The following is a 16,504-nucleotide window of genomic DNA, read 5'->3' on the forward strand; positions in this document are numbered from 1 at the left end:
CTGTTGATTCCCATTTATTATTGTTATCCCAGGGTTAATTTGACTAGAAATAGGCTTAGACAATGCTTAGCCATGCTTAATTCAACTAGCTCACCAATTATTATTTGATTATTGATTAAACTTTGATAGACCTTTAATGGTTGTAATCATTATTAATATCCCGTTGAGGATTAATACAACTAAAATATTGGTTATGGTGGGCTGTGAGTGCATGGTTTTGAGAGTCGTGCCCATGGCAGTTAAGGACCGGTTCTCAGGAAACCCTAGAAGTCTTACACGTACTAACCACAAGCCAGAATGGGCAACGATGAGATTCGTAATCTAGCTTGTCCCTATTCGACGTACCAAAGCAAGGGTGAGCGTGATGGAGTATGGACGGGCAATCGTGGTGTAACGAAAGCCTCTGCTACTTCTGGATTCACCAAGGCACAAGAGAGGACTGCCTGACTTGGTGTAAAGGAGGGGGTGAAAGCTGAAGTGCGGTGCGATTGTCTAGGGAGGGTTAGGTGAAAGGTCTTATCATGGTTTCCGTACTGAGGTATCGTGGTGATACGTTGGGGCATGGTAACATGCTTGGGAGCCATGTCTTTTGGGTAAAGTTGTATACCTCTGCAGAGTAAAACTATTCAAATAGCCGTGCCCGCGGTTATTGGGCGAACCGACAGATTCACTGGGATTAGTTGAACCATTAATAACCTGATCAATCTTGGAACTGGTTTGACCCTGCGCAACGTGGTGTAACGTTGGCAGTGGTTTGGGTCTGTCGCAACGTGGTGTAATGTTGGACAGAGGGTTGACCCTGTTGCAGTGTGGTGTAATGCTGGACGGTGGTTTGGGCCTATTGCAACGTGATGTAACGTTGAACAGCGGATGTTTATTTTTAAATATTTACTTTACTTTTATTTCAGTCTATTTTATTTACTGTTTTGCTAAATTACTGTAGCTTTGTGCAATTTAACCTTAACCTATTTTTGACACCCTATTGCATTCATTATTCTCCCTCTCTTGGGTGATACTTGTTGAGTACGGTGGTTTGTACTCAGCCTTGCTTAATTTTTCCCCACCAGAGCAAGTGCCAGAGCCTGAGTCAGAAGTCGGAAGAAGGTTGTTCCCAAGGTTGAAGTGAGGTTCAGTCTGCCGTCGAGAATGCCTGTGGTGTGGAGCCGTCTTCGTCAGCTTCAAGATTAGATGGTCTAGTCTTGTTTTTCTTTTTCTGCTGTATTTTGATAGATAATTGTTTTTGTTTGTTTTTAAGTCGTGTAACTGTGTATTAATTTGTCATAGTGTGTACTCGGGCTAATTTCTGGACCGAGATTTAATACATGCTATTGTTCAGAAATTTGGTGTAAATTTCTGGGCGTGACACCGCCATGTCAGCTCTAGCCATCATCGTAGCTATCGAACATTCACCATCCCACGGTTAGTTGCCTTTGTTGTTGCTAAGTGGTAACCTCGTCACCATGTTGGCCCTATCCATTGCTGTCGCCGAGTGGTGGCCTTGTCCACACACCGGTTATTTTTTTCATCGCCTTCATATTGGCTGTCGTCGCTGAGTGGGGGTATTGCCCCCATGTCGGACGCATCCTCACATCAGTCACTGATCTTAACAGCGATTGGTGACCTAGTACTCATATCAGTCATCATCACCACCGCCAAGTGGTGACTCGGGGAGTATTGAAGAACTAAATCTTATTTTCTTCTTACCCGAGTAATATTTTATTTTTTCCCGCCTCACTACCGCAATTGATTCTCTGACTATGAACCTATCTGAGTGAAACAAATTCCGACTAAGAAGCTCAGCTCCATGTTAGAGATAAAATAGTGGGTATAGTAACACCAATTAGCAGGGATGATTGGACAGTCGATCCGGTTATATACTGGACCAACCTATCGTCCATTCGTCCAGTCTCAATACTGATACTGATTTATATCTTACATTTCAATAAACATTTCCATAGGAACTCAGATAAAGATGCATTTTATATAGACGTTGTATAATTGTATTGCATTTTTTGTAATAAACAAATACAAATGCGCTGCATCGGCTTGGCTAAATCGTTCTGTGTTAATAACAGAAACATAAATAACCATTTTTAGATAATGCCAACCATTGCATAACATACATTTTATGTTGTTAATCTCACAGGAAACACATTTTGTTTAAAAAAATTACAACGGGACTCATGTAAGCATACAAACTTCGAAGTCATAAATACAATTTATAACATGGTAGAAATCCCAATCCAAAAACATCCCTTCAAATATATGATTTATTTTATCACATTTTTCATCTTGGAGATTCCTTGGGTCGTTTTGTTACATTCCAGACTATTTCCCCTTTTAATGTTCCTTGCAGCTTGAGCCTGTATATCAAATGTTCAAACGAGCAGCAAGAAAGTTAACAATTCACTTGCTGGATTAAACACATATTGCAAAAACATTTTAAATCAACTATATATTCAACTTTGTCGAATAGTGTTTACCAATAACTTTTATTTTGACAGAATCTGAGGAAACTATGAACTAAACCATAACTCAGCTTACTGACAGTCATCAATGGCGGCCTCAGTTCACCGTTGATGTAGCTTTTATAGAATGATTGAACGAAAGATTAAAAGTCACTAAGTGAGTTTTTGACTGATCTGTGCTAATGCGAAATTAATTTGGGATTTAGATACAAACAATTTGAACCATATGGAAACTCAATATTCAAATGGCAGATCTAAGTGGGTGTCTCTGCATTTGTCATAAATTCTTCAAAATAATTTATGATTCCACAAAACATATATACATAACCTAGGGAATCACTCAGCTTTCACCACATGCATATAGCTTTTCCTAAAAACATAAAAATAGAACAATTTATCTTGTCGACAAGGTAACACATACTGTTCATAGCCAGCGCTATAGTGCCCACTATAGCGGTAGTGGCCCTATAACGTTACTGCTACGATGTATCAGGGTGGACATAGCATACTAGAACTTAGCGGTTGCAATTTGACTTAGCATGCCGCTATTGTAGTACAGAGAATGGGAATGCATGCCCGCATTAATAAATAGAAATATTTCTAAGAGCTTTTAGTGGATCAAAATGCTCCTATGTTTTCACTCTACACCTCATAGGAATGAAATTTTTTTCTTTAATTTTCTTATACTTTATTTCTACAGACCAAATGCCTTTTTAAAGAATCCCATCCTTTATTTTTTTTTCTCCAACACGAATAGGTCCTAGGCCCCGTTCTTGTTTGCCCCCAAACTTATTAATAGATTCTCTTTTTTTACGCGCACGTATCCCGAACTGTACAACGGTGTATTTTTTAAAAAAAATTCTATAGGAAAATTGTTTTAAAAATTCAAATTAATCTATTTTTCTAATTTTTTATATTTAATAATTAATTAATCATGTACTAATCTATTACCACGTTTTACACGCCAACTATAAGCCAGCTGCCGAAAGCAGCCTTAAATCTTTCCAAAACAGCATGGAACATTTTATAGCACTAAAACCATTTTCTCTCCAAATAGTTAAAGAGCAGTAGAAATGAAGTATTTGCATCACGTATTTATTAAGACCCTGTTTCTTTTTTTTTCCAGAAAGAGACCACAAAATTTTCCATGATGACCTTAAAAAAACATGCATGGTGCTAGTTGTACACCTATGAGTAGGTACTTGAACTGGAAAATATATCCACATAGACCTATCATATTTTCCCCCAGGAGTATCCTATGCAGGGTTATTTATCTTGAAATGAGATTTCGGAAATTTTAGCACACCGCCACCCCCCCTCCAACACACACACAAAATCTTTGCAAAAAAAATCATTTTAAAAATATTTGTTATGGTTGTTAATTTTTCATGAGAGCACTAGCTGGAACAGCAAAAGGATGGACCACAGTGTTTTAAATTCTCTAAATAAACTACAAAAGATGGTAGTCTTTGGAGCATTAATTAGCTGATTCATTGTTGCCTAGTAGGTTTCTATTGCAGTTGAGTGTCCATGTATATATAGTTGTAGTTCCAACAAATGATTATATTGTGCAATTGTCTACTCATATATACATAACAAATATGGACAAAGGTCTCCTTATATGACCTAGATGAAATCTTTGAGAAATTATAAATACCAACTATTTCACAACCTATTGCACATAGCAAATTCTAGGCTCATGATATTTTCAGAACCATCAAGACAATTCAACTGATATGTAACATTCTGTTCAATTGAAGTTTGGCCTAATTCAGTAAAAGTTATATGCTCAAACACTGGTACATGTTGGAAATGTATCATTCAACAATTATTCTGGCCCATTTTCTAGTTCTTCCTACGTGGCAACTGTTCTGTGCTTCCAAGGGAACATTTGAAGGTGTGTAGTGATCAACACTCAACAACATTAAGGCTCTGTTCCTTTGGAGGGGAGGTGGGAGGTGGGTTAGTTATCTGGCGTGGAAAACGTAGTAATATATTAGTACATAATTAATTAGTTTTTAATTATTAAAAAATATAAAATAGATTAATATGATTTTTTAAAACAACTTTCCTATAGAAAATTTTTCGCAAAAAATACACCGTTTAGCAATTCGGGAAAGCGTGCGCACGGAAAAGGAGGGGGATAGATATCTAATTGGGGTGGCCGAACACGGCCTAAGTCATGGTGAGTAAATTTGTTGAACACCAAGTCCTTGTTTACCAAATAAATACCATTCATTTCACTCAAGCAATGCAATATCTTGTCAATTCTATGAAAAATCCATTGCTTTTTGCATATTGTTTGTATAATTTAGTTGAGATTATTCTTTTTAATTAGTAAACGTCATCAAACTTCTGTCATAAATACATTTTTTTACAAAAAAATATTATTATTTGACAAAGACCACCCCGCTCTTATGAATACCTAGACAATCAGAACTAATGCTTAGATGGGCATACACCAAATGGTCCAATTATTCTTTCAGTGTCAGAGGCAAACTAATACTCAGATATTTCGATGACAGGACAAATACCGTAGAATTTGATGTTTTTATTCGAATTCGTAATAAGAGGTTTATAGCAGATGGTTTGCGTAATTGCTTTGCCCCGGCTTCAAAATTTTCTGACTCTGCCCTGCATTGTATTAAATGTGTTTTTAAAACTGCTGCAAACCAAGCATACGACAGGTTTTTAATTAATCCTTGTTTTTATGAGTACACAAAAATGCGCACACATATCCTTGGTTCTGTTCGCCAAAGCTCGACACAGTGCATATGCTTGTCATAGCAACCAATTTAATTACACCATAATTTTGCCGGCTGGTATTTTTTTTTTCAGATTAGATTGATTGACCACTTTATACAAGATTTGTCGCCGCTGGCTTGAGACCTTTTAATCCACCACGGAGAGGCGCAGCTGCCCATGTGCACATCGACATTGATGTCTAGACTAACCTTGAAGCATCAAATCAAGCTTCTGCACACATTATTATCAATCAAGGCAGCGCTTGACTCACGAGTTCAGCTAAGCTCTTCAGCATGTACCACATTCGATGCTGCTAAAAGAATGGATTGACTTATGTGGCCGGACATTGCTTCCATTACGTAGAAAAATGATAGACTGCTTCGACTACATAGCAGCATCTCGCAGCATGTAATTTTCTAATTCCTCTCATTCTCAATGCAATGTACTATGATGCGTATGTTCTGTTGCTGTAACTTTTTTTTGGTCACTAGAAGCATGAAAAAGAATGAATTTGATTCTCCTCTTAAGATCAGTAGGCCGCATATATATAGAACGAGTAGACATACATAGTAGCCATTATTATTTAAAAGAAATACACAGTGGCCATTAGTTAGTTTCAACGCATTAAATTTGTTTACCAACCATGTCACCCACCACCCGCCACATATAGTGAGAAAGTGTTAACGTCAGATTTTTTGCAAATTACCATTATGGATTGAAACACAACTAGAGACCGAATCGGACAAGGAAAGGGTGACTCGGCTGAAGGCAGGAAAGCGGAAGCAGTGTTGATGTAGCCGATAGAGTCCGAATCGGACAGGAAGTGGAGTCCGATTGGGCCTGGAGTTTAGAGATATGTTTGGTGTTAGTTGTGAGTCCTTGTAATTTAATTAGGCTTTATCTTAGAGTTTGTTTAAGATTTTAGGTTTAATTAAAGTCCGGATGATACAAGTTAGTTAGTAACGGATTATTATCCGGGTAGGTTAGTTAGCACCCGAGGTATAAATATGTGTGCCCGGGGACATTGTAAAATCATCTTCAGGTCAACCAAATTCGGCGCATCGCCACAAAATCTTTGACTTGCTTGGGCTTTCGGAGCAAGGTTTATCAGCTTCGCAATGTGAGTTCATGTTTGTCAAAACCCGTCGATCAACTAGAATAGGACTATCTCGGTTAAGTCCGATCTCCTGTCTGGTCGATCGGCGAGCTCAGTTCTATTATTGCTTTGATCTGTTTATAGTTCTCGATCAAATCCTCTCGAGTTCTTCTGTTTGATCTGCTACCATGATTCTAGATAACTCGATTCTGTCTTGTTTCGGTCCGATCAATTCAGTTGGCTGGATTTCTGTTGTCAGATTAGATCAAGGGCTCGTGAGGATTTATCGTTGGAGTTCTAGCTAGTATTATTTTAAGTAATCTGTTGATTTATTTATTAGATCCATCGATCTTCGTATTCTATGATTATATCGCACTAGATCGCATACTGTCTTAGTTAGGTCTGATCTATGTGTATGTGGTGCGATCTGCTTGTGGAGGTTTGTCCAATCAACTGGGTTAATAAATAAGTTGATAGGTTACGCTAATTTGCTATCTTGTTACTCGCATGCCACAATGATTAGTTGATTTCACGTATGACTATGTTTAGGTCTGTACTGTCTCGATTGGGTTTGATCTTCTAGATCTAGTATAGGCACATGTGTAGTTAATTATTATTGTCCCTTTGCTAGAAATTGGTATAGCAGTCCGGTTTAATATTAAATTCCCTGTTTAGTCTCCTATCGGCTGACAATTTCATGTACAATAAGCACCGAACGTCCGATCGACTAATTAATCTTAAGACTGTCTTGGTTAGGTCCGATCTTTTAAGATTAATTGGTTGGTTCGTCTGTTTGGCGTTTATCCTACTTCTGACTTAGCCGATTGAGCATATTTATACTTACTATCATGAAATTCTTGTAAAGCCGGTCGTTTAGTCCATCGGCTAGGCTCCTAGGACGGTATCGGCTACCCGGCCGATAGCTATTTCGGGGTTAACTGTTTTCCATGCTATATCTTGTCAGTTACAGGATCAAACTGACTGGCACGGCCAACGTTTCTAAGAATTAGGTCCTGCACTGGAGTGGTTTAAGATTAATTCTCAAGCCTACGTGTGTAACTGTTGTTACTATTTTCAGCGTCAACACAAAGCTAGTCTTTGGACGAAGAAACATTTTTCAGTTTGAGCAGTATACCGATGATCAACGTTGATGTAAATCCCTCCATGTCAGGAGAACACATACCACCATAAATTCATAATAAACAAACGGGTGCATGCCTTATGCAGGGACCGTAATAAATCTCTTCATTATCTAAAAACATACTAATATTAGGCTTTCTAAAACCATAGCCATCTTGTCAATCTTACCGCTCCACCGGCATTGAATAATTATCTAGATATTCTTGCACATGGAGTTACTCCCTCCATTCCTTTTTACATGAAGCCACGTATTGTTATAGTTCACTTCTTTTGCAAAAATTTTGTCAATATTCTATATGATATTATATTATTAGAGATATACAAGGGATGAAACACATCTTAGAGAAATAAAGGAGCATGCGTAAATTTAGGGATACGTTGGGAATTGGCTCAAAACTCTTTGACGGCACATCACTGCTACATATTCCCTCAATCGTGACAGGTTATATCTGAAGCCACATCGCTTCTTCATAGACAGTCTCAGTTTTGATGGATAATAAAAGCGTTCATTATAGATGAGGCTGAGTGGCTTGACCCATCATAGAAAAACTTGTTTGTGACGGGTCGTCATCTCCACCCAATATAGGTAAACGAAGATCATCTATGACAGGTCACAGCCATCACCCTTCACCAATAACACATTATCTACGATGGGTACAATGTAATGGTATGATATAACACATTATCTACGATGGGTACAATGTAATGGTATGATATGTCGCAGGTAATGATATTTCTATGGGATTTTATGGGATTTTAGTTGTGATCATTTAGAGGTAATATTTACCACTGGTTAATTTTAGTAATGACCCATCAATGCAAATAAAAAGTTTGAAAGTTGAAATTTTGTAAAAGATCTTGGGTAGACACATGTTTCCTATATCAAAATTGTAGATCTAAGTGATACCTAAAACTTTATAATGAATATTAGTTTTATTTGATACCTAAAACTGATGAGATATTTTCTAATTTTTTTTTGAATTTCTCAAGTCACCTCAGATGGAGCTAAGCCATGTATGAAAGTTTTTTTGAGTGAAAAAAACTCAAATATTAGGGAATGACCTAATATATCAATTAAATAGGTAGAAGTGAGGCTTCGAACCCAGGCTGGTTAACCAGTCTCTCGCAGAGCTAGCCAGAAGACCCCTAAGTGTTTCTCACCATGTATGAAAGTTGTAGAGGTCAAGTAGACCTACATGATTATAATTGTGAGTATTTTATTTGAGATAGTTTACATTACCAAATATACAATATAATATTGGCATCTATATTTGAAAATGAAATTTATAAATTTTCCCACAAAAAGTAGATAGTTGATGTGCAGATTAACACGTGGGCACTCTAATCTTATATTGTCAATTTCTTTCAAACATGAAGTTGCCGTGGGGTGGTGAATTCATCACCCACCGGTACCACTAGTATGGATACCAACTGATCCAGTAAAACATCAGTTTACCATCAAATATACAACATATGTCGGCAACAAAACAAAACATTTGCTCTTTGGCACAAGAGAAAGATCATATGCTAATCAAAATGCTAGAAGCGACCTACTCAGTCTCAGACTGCCATCTTCATTTCTATCTTCTGGTGAGGGTCATAGCGAACCAGTTTGAAGTCTGATGTGACAAATGAATCAATATCTTTCTTCAGAGGATTTATCTTCAAAATCTGCACATGGGATCCAAACCTCAAAAAAAGTTGGTAAAATGTGACAGAAAAACTCAAATAATGAAGTGCTTTGCATAAATTGGTATATTTATGCAATAATTAATCAATAATTTCTTACAGGGAACGGTTTAGGCTGCTTCTGCATTTGTTCTTCTAATGCTTGAACATGTGTACGGTAAACATGAGCATCGCCTATGACATGGACAAAATCTCCAGGAGTAAGATCTGCTCAGATTGAAATAGAAGGGACATAGAGTTGGGATCAGGTAGTTCTGCAACTGTTTATCATACTCTATTTTTATATTAGCTATGAAATGGGATGCAATAAATCAAGAATATTAATATTTTGTTCCATATTAACATTAATGAATGATTGATGGTTCAAAACAGTTTTTCTGCCAGGAAACGGATAGCCTTAAAATAATTGTTTCCAATTAAACAGTTCCAGCATATAGGTTAATATGACAAATCGCTATATATATAGCAACCAATATGTAATCCAGAATCAACAATAAACTATTTAACCACAGGTGCCACATCTATTGTGATTTCGCTCAAAGAAACAGAAAAATATAATAAACTAACTTGTTACGAAAATTAGCATGCGCAACGGATTTTAATTCGACGTTTGGACTCTAGGAGAAACAAAAAAAGCGGTGTAAAAATATGAGCAAGTGAGAACATACCACACACTTGTGCAATCATACAGGTCAGAAGAGAATATGATGCGATGTTGAATGGTACACCAAGCCCCATGTCAGCAGAGCGTTGATACATCTGGCATGATAACTCCCCATTCTCAACATAAAACTGTGGATTTCAGTACATTACAGAGGTTAGATAAGCTAGTCAAATGAGAAAAGCATAACATTGCTTCTTCAAAATACACATCCAAGAACATCTAAACAATTTTGTTAAAAGCTTAAAGTCATGGAGAACTTGTCTGTTCTCTCCATCCAGAAGATTCACTCTTTTAATTTGGTTCGCTCCACTATGCCAATCTATCACCTAACAATCTTTGCTGATTGGGCAATTAAGAGATTAGGTATCATAACACCTTTTCTCTTCATGGATACAGATAGTGCAAGTGAGGTCACTGCCTTGTTAAATGGGATAAATATGAACAACGAAAAGATTTAGGAATGTCTGTGAATTAGAATTTTGAAAAGTTTTGATCGTGCTCTGCTTCCAGTGGCTTTGCATGAATAGAAAAGCAGTGAAAAGAAATGGTTGGATAAGCAGAACAATGTGAAGAACTGTACAAACAGCTCTTCATTCTCTCCATGAAATGGACCCTTGGCAATGGTTGGTCATCATGGCACCCAAACAAACTGTGCCTAACCTCTTCAAGGTGGAGCATTAAAAAAATATAGAACGTTCAAATTAAGAAATGTCTTTCATAGCTTGCAGGATGGTGGCATGAAGCTAACACAATATGAGAAAACAAATGAGGAAATTCAAAAGCCTCATGATCTACATTTGTTGGAACAGTCAGAAGGGGGGAGATAGAAGTGTTCCAAGCTCCAAAAGACAGCCTTCAAAATCAAAGTGGACACTGTAAACTATCTTTGAAAATTATGCTTGCCCCCTGTGCTGATGCATTCGGCAGAGGCCTTGCCTGTCTTTTTAAATAAATTGTCTGATCATAAGTATGTACCATGAGACTATCGGTGTATCATTAATATGTAACATTGGAAACTATGTGGACTCTGCAAAAGATCTTAGGAGTAGTTTTCAATTTAGATATAAATTGAAATTTTTTAACATAGCTTCCACTGCTTCAGTTATTTACAATGTTAAGATTACATGGAAGATTAGGCAACATTAAATTCTTTAAATAGGAAAGACTGAAGCCTGATAAAGAAAAAAGATTATAATCCATACTAACCTGTGCAAACATGTGGCATGGTGGCAGCGCCATCTTGTTCAGATCTGTTGGATTCCATGCAGATAAAATGATTCTTCTATCATCGGGATTGTTCTTGATCTTGTTAATGACGTCCATTAACTGATCAAAACCTTTTCCCGTGTAGTCAGCATGCATGTCAATATATCTATGGAATATAACAAATAAATTATAATCCGGTCAGACAGGCACTGTTAAGGAAATATGTAGAGAGAGAGAGAGAGAGAAGTTCCAAAGTAATGTAACTTACTCCGCACCAAAATGTCTCCACTGAAATCCATAAACTGGTCCCAAGTCTCCCACTTCCCTTTGTGATAAACCAATACTAAAAAAAGTTCCCAGAAAAATCAGATTCTGGATGCTCAATTATGTTTCTGTCATAAAGATACTCCTATACAACTACAAGAGATGCACCTGTCAAGATACTGCCTTGAAGCATTGCCATCCCATATGTGAATACCTTTCTCCTGTAAAACCTGTGAATGATAACTTGTTTATACTTCAACAAATAAAATAACAAATAATTGAATAAAAAAAATTAAATTTCCGCACATAGTGCCCATATGGAATATAGATTGGATGAGTTAAAAGAAGCTATCAAATATCAATTGAACACAGCAGGTCAACATGGGTTACGAAATTCAGTACGTATGACAAAACAGCCAACAATTTGAATGTAGTAATAGTAATAGCATCATTAGCTGTTATGTGCAGGAACATTGCTCACGTGGGTGAACACTATCAACGCTAGTTTAGCAGCGAGTTAGTTTAGAGATAGAATTATAGATTGAGTTATAATTTAGTTTCTTAAGGGGCCACTGTCTATATAAGTGCGCGCTTGATGAATAAACAAGTGCCTACTGCCTAGCCCGTGAACTTCAGGTGTTGCCTCTTCCATGAAATTGTCAGTGGCCACGGTCCTAAGGAGCATTACAGTAACAACAGAACCAGAAACTATGTCATAAAAGGCAGATTCAGAGCATCTCCAAGAGACTAGGCAAACCATCCTCTATACCAAATTTTAGCTAGCATCTTCAAAAATGTAGCTCCAGGACACTACCCATCCAGCTAGGCTAGCCAAAAGACCAACATGACTAGCTACGTTTGGCTAGCCATCCCATGTCCACTCTGTCTTTCCCATATATTCTCTCACTTGATTTGGCTAGCCATTAGAATATTTAGTGTATATTTTTGCTAGTCTCTTGGAATGCATATGAAGTATGGCTAGCAAATTGTGTATCTAGCTAGGCTAGTGTGATTAGGCTAGTCTTGGAGATGCTTTAAGTAACTGGGATATGACCATGCTTGGTAGTTATATAAGAGTAATAAAACTGGCATATGATATCATGAAAACAACATAATATCTTGTTGGAAATGCATATATAAGGTGGCATTTAAAAACAGATGAATGGACCAAGTGCCATCAAGATAGTTTGAAAATACAACAAGCTCTGAATAACTTTCAAAGATGCACCATACTTAATACTATCAGCCTCAACTATTTCAGTGTCCATGGGAGCATATCCCCTTGTTAGTGAAAAGAGCACTAGTCTTTTTAACACTAATGTAGCACAACAAACTAAAAATAAATTTGTCTCATAATATCTCAAGTAATTAGTTGCTGTATATATTAAAGAAGGCACCTTTGCATTTGTTGAGCCACTGATGAACCACAATAGTTCTTCAAGAACACCACGCCAAAATACCCTCTGGTAAAGGCAAAGAAAACACAGAGAATGTTTTATTAATCAAAAGTAGTCCAAGGTATCAAATCAAAAGACAGTATAAAATACCTTTGTTGTGAGCAATGGAAAGCTCCTCCTTAAGTTGAACCGCATCTGATAAGGAAAAAAATACATATAGCTTTCCATAGATCAAGTATAATTCCAATAAAAATATGATGAGAAAGTACCTGGCAACCAAATTTTGATATTGTCCCTGTCCCTGTTCTGTCATTTTTCTTGGCACCATTTCTTATTATGTCTTGAACAAGATTGAGATATTGATACTCCTCATGCCTTTCAAATATCACTTTAGGTAAAAATGAAAAATTCTCAATTTCAAACTTATTCTTCTTAGAATCATTTCCAGTCAATTCCTTGCCACTTGAATCATTAGCTTCTGCAATTGATTTTGTAACACGAACAAAGGTAATGAATGAATGTCTTATGCTATTTTCAACCACTGGATATGATGAATACCATGGGTGGAATACAGAGAGATCAATTGGAGGAATGAAAGTATCACATTCAACGCTGGACTCTATGTCGGTAAGATGAATGGCCTCACAAGCAGGCGCATTTAGAGATTGCCTACAACAGAACTTGGTCTTAAGTTAATATTGAATATGATGACAGAATATTCAAGTAATGTTGTGCACAAATGTATTCATATAAAATGATGGTGACTCACCTCAGAACCTCGCCACCCCCTATTACAAAAATCTTCTCGACTGTTGAACAGTATGGAGTTGTTGATAGCAATTCTAAGGCAGAATCCAAACTTCCACAGGTAACAACATTTTCTGCAGTTGCAAAATCAAAACTCCCAGAGCGAGTCAATATTATATTCAGACGACCAGGGAGAGGTCTAAACTGAATGGGTATGCTTTCCCATGTTTTCCTTCCCATTACAACAGCGTTTTTCTTCGAAGGATTTGAAGTAGTCATTGTAATGTCCTTAAAAAATTTTAGGTCACTCGGCACTTTCCATGGCAGTACCCCGTCCTTCCCAATGCCCATGTCACGAGTAGCAGCAACCACAACTTGATATCTTGTCTGAACATTGCCCTTTGAACTGACGTTGGTAACATCGGTAGACATGGCTATTGCTTGAGATTGGTAAAAGCAGGAAATTTTAACCTTTTTCCTCAATTCAAGATATTTATGACTTTGGAATCTCAAAACTGGGACACCACTCTTGCTGAAAATTTTTGTGGCCTGAAAATAAGAAAGCAACAAATGAGAAAGAATCCAGCATAGCAGTGCAAAAAAGAAGATTTATAATATTGAGATCCAATCTTAAAGAACACTATGGAAAACATGTAAAGAATTTAAGACTTCATACATTCTAACCAAATAAGAGGAAATGTGACTACCCATCACCTACAAGAATCACTGGCCTTTAGAAATCACTGAGGAAATGTGACTACCCATCACCTACTATAATTCCGGATTACATTCTGCATATTTTTTGAGGAATAGAAATATAAAACATAATATAACAGACAAAAGAAAACATTACAAAAACCATGTCAGGTGAGAGTACTTCTACTTAATATAGGTGGTGTACTTAACATGCGCTCATTACTGATGCATAGGATAGAAATGTTGGCTCCTATTTTGAGTACCTTTGATGCTAACATAGTAACATCTCGACCAGAGAGGAACGAGCTAACATGAAACAAAGAGGTAAAATGATTGCTGCTACTGATTGTACCAATCAAAATTACTCTAACAAATCTAACAACTAAAAGGAAGAAAATTTCCCTACTAAACATTTCAGGACTAGTAGAAGTTCATCATATTAGAAATATTTTTTCTTTTATTCCTCCAGGCTGACAGTTACTAGCTATAGCTTCTAAACCACATTTTAAATCTAAAACGCAAGATAATGGCATATCACTTCATTAAGAACAAATGAAATAATCAATGATGCCCACTGCCATGGTCACAGGAAAGAAAAGAATAACGAACTACCAAGTCAACTATAACCACCCGAAACATCTAGCTGACATAAACCTTCAAAAGCACCAAAGATGCCCTTCCTCCAAGATGCGTCGAACAACCATCTGCACATAAGGAGAGGCTCCATTGAATACACAATCATTTCAATGCTTCCAAGGCAGCCATATCCCCAAAGTGATTAGGGAATTGAAACACGCCTAAAAACCTTTGGAATCAGAATTGATATTGATCCTGATTCTGGGATTTAGTGTTTCTGATTCTGATTCACCATGAATCAGATTTCGGACAGAATTAGAATCAGTTTGATTAGGCGTTTGGCTAGAAACAATAATCTTGGATTCTAATATGAGTTTTCGAGATAAACAATACTACCCTGGCATAGCAAGAGAGTTTGTTTTTTATATATTTCTTCATGTGGACACTAATTACTAATCAATGTTTCTGTACCTCTAGAAAGTTTGTGTTTGCTATAACTGTAAAAAACATTCAGCTGAATAATATTTATGCACCGCCACAATAGCTGTCATCAGTGACCATGTGTCTGAACAGCTAATCAGGTAAAATTAAACTTGCAGACACATTTTCCATATATGCAAAATTAAATTAGCAGCCTTACAGGTTGAGGAGGTGCAAGTGTGGCTATTACATTAATAATTATAAGTGCTAGAAAGATCCATGTTAAATACAGAGAATATACAGATACAGACTGCCAATACATCTACAGCCTAATACAACTTGAGGGAAAACTATATCTGGGATTACCATTTAGATCCTTAGTGATTTATTTTCCGGTTAACCACTTGATGCACTGAGAACTTATATTAATGAACAAAATAAGCTTCTAAGCTGAAGAAAACATAACGATAGTATCGCTGTAATAATAGCAAGCCTTCATTATTCTAAGCATCCAGAACATTCAGAAGAAAGATGTAGCTAAGCTGCTAGGATAGCTGGAGGATTTGAGCAACATTCAGAACAACAACAAACAAAAATATCTTCTTGTAGTTCACATGCTACCTTCAAACAATAAACCACAGGTCTAGTTGGAACAGCAGGTCCAGCCGTCAAGGACGCCGCGGCGGCGCCAACGATGACGCTCAGGGGCGGGGGCGGCGGCGACGGCGCTCTGGAATGGGGCCGACCGTCGGGGGCTGCGCCGACAATGATGCTCGGGGCGGGGGTTCCGCTTGGTGTCGACGAGGACAAGGGCACACGGGAATGGGGGTGGTCGGGTGGAGGTCCGGGCTGGTGGCGGTGCCGGCGGTCGGGGACAGCGGTGGCGCTTGGGGCGCCGGCGCTAGGTAAGAACAGAGGCGGCGGCGGCGCCCTTTTCCCAAAACTAACCCACGGGCACGATCTGTTATGCTGGGGAGGAGAGGGGCCGTGGAAAATAAGTATACCGGTGGCATATTTGGTTGGTGGGATTTATGCGAGAAATTTGTTTTTGAGTGATTCACTTTTGCTGTGTAAAGGACCAGAACTGTTTCTTCAAATTCATATGAGAACCTGAATCATTTTTTAGTGTTTGAATTGGATTTTACCGATTCTCCTGATGAGAATCCCTTCCAAACACAACCTGAATCGTTTTTTAAAGTTTGAATTGAATTTTACCAATTCTCCTGATGAGAATACCTACCAAACAGGCTCAAGTAAAAGAACTCGCATCCCCTAGGTGTGCTAAAAGACCAACCCGATCATGCCGGCGAAAGAGGAGATATCATACCTGTTTCGTGAAGATGAAACATGTCAAAATGTACTAAACCATATTTACACTTGCTACGTTCCACTTACC

General features: G+C 37.6%; 1 protein-coding gene across 4 annotated transcripts; it reads right to left on the reverse strand.

The window, feature by feature from the left end:
• Window positions 1–8,715: 8,715 nt before the first annotated feature.
• Window positions 8,716–16,063, reverse strand: LOC102699594 (putative bifunctional dihydrofolate reductase-thymidylate synthase). 4 transcript variants are annotated; one of them, XM_040525626.1, is made up of 12 exons: window positions 15,730–15,756; window positions 14,725–14,816; window positions 13,439–13,965; window positions 12,939–13,338; window positions 12,820–12,864; window positions 12,670–12,735; window positions 11,441–11,502; window positions 11,277–11,351; window positions 11,009–11,174; window positions 9,807–9,930; window positions 9,239–9,345; window positions 8,716–9,120 (listed from the first exon to the last, which is right to left on the reverse strand). In XM_040525626.1, exons 2-12 carry the CDS (start codon window positions 14,749–14,751, stop codon window positions 9,010–9,012), a joined length of 1,710 nt encoding a protein of 569 aa, XP_040381560.1. In that variant the 5' UTR covers window positions 14,752–14,816; window positions 15,730–15,756; the 3' UTR covers window positions 8,716–9,009. The 4 variants fall into 4 exon arrangements, with proteins under 4 accessions (XP_040381560.1, XP_040381559.1, XP_040381561.1 ...); XM_040525625.1 differs by having other exon boundaries at window positions 14,722–14,816; XM_040525627.1 differs by having other exon boundaries at window positions 14,743–14,816; window positions 15,730–15,755.
• Between the last annotated feature and the right edge of the window lie 441 nt (window positions 16,064–16,504).

This window comes from Oryza brachyantha, chromosome 6 (genome assembly GCF_000231095.2).
Source record: "Oryza brachyantha chromosome 6, ObraRS2, whole genome shotgun sequence".
Taxonomy (NCBI): Eukaryota; Viridiplantae; Streptophyta; class Magnoliopsida; order Poales; family Poaceae; genus Oryza; species Oryza brachyantha.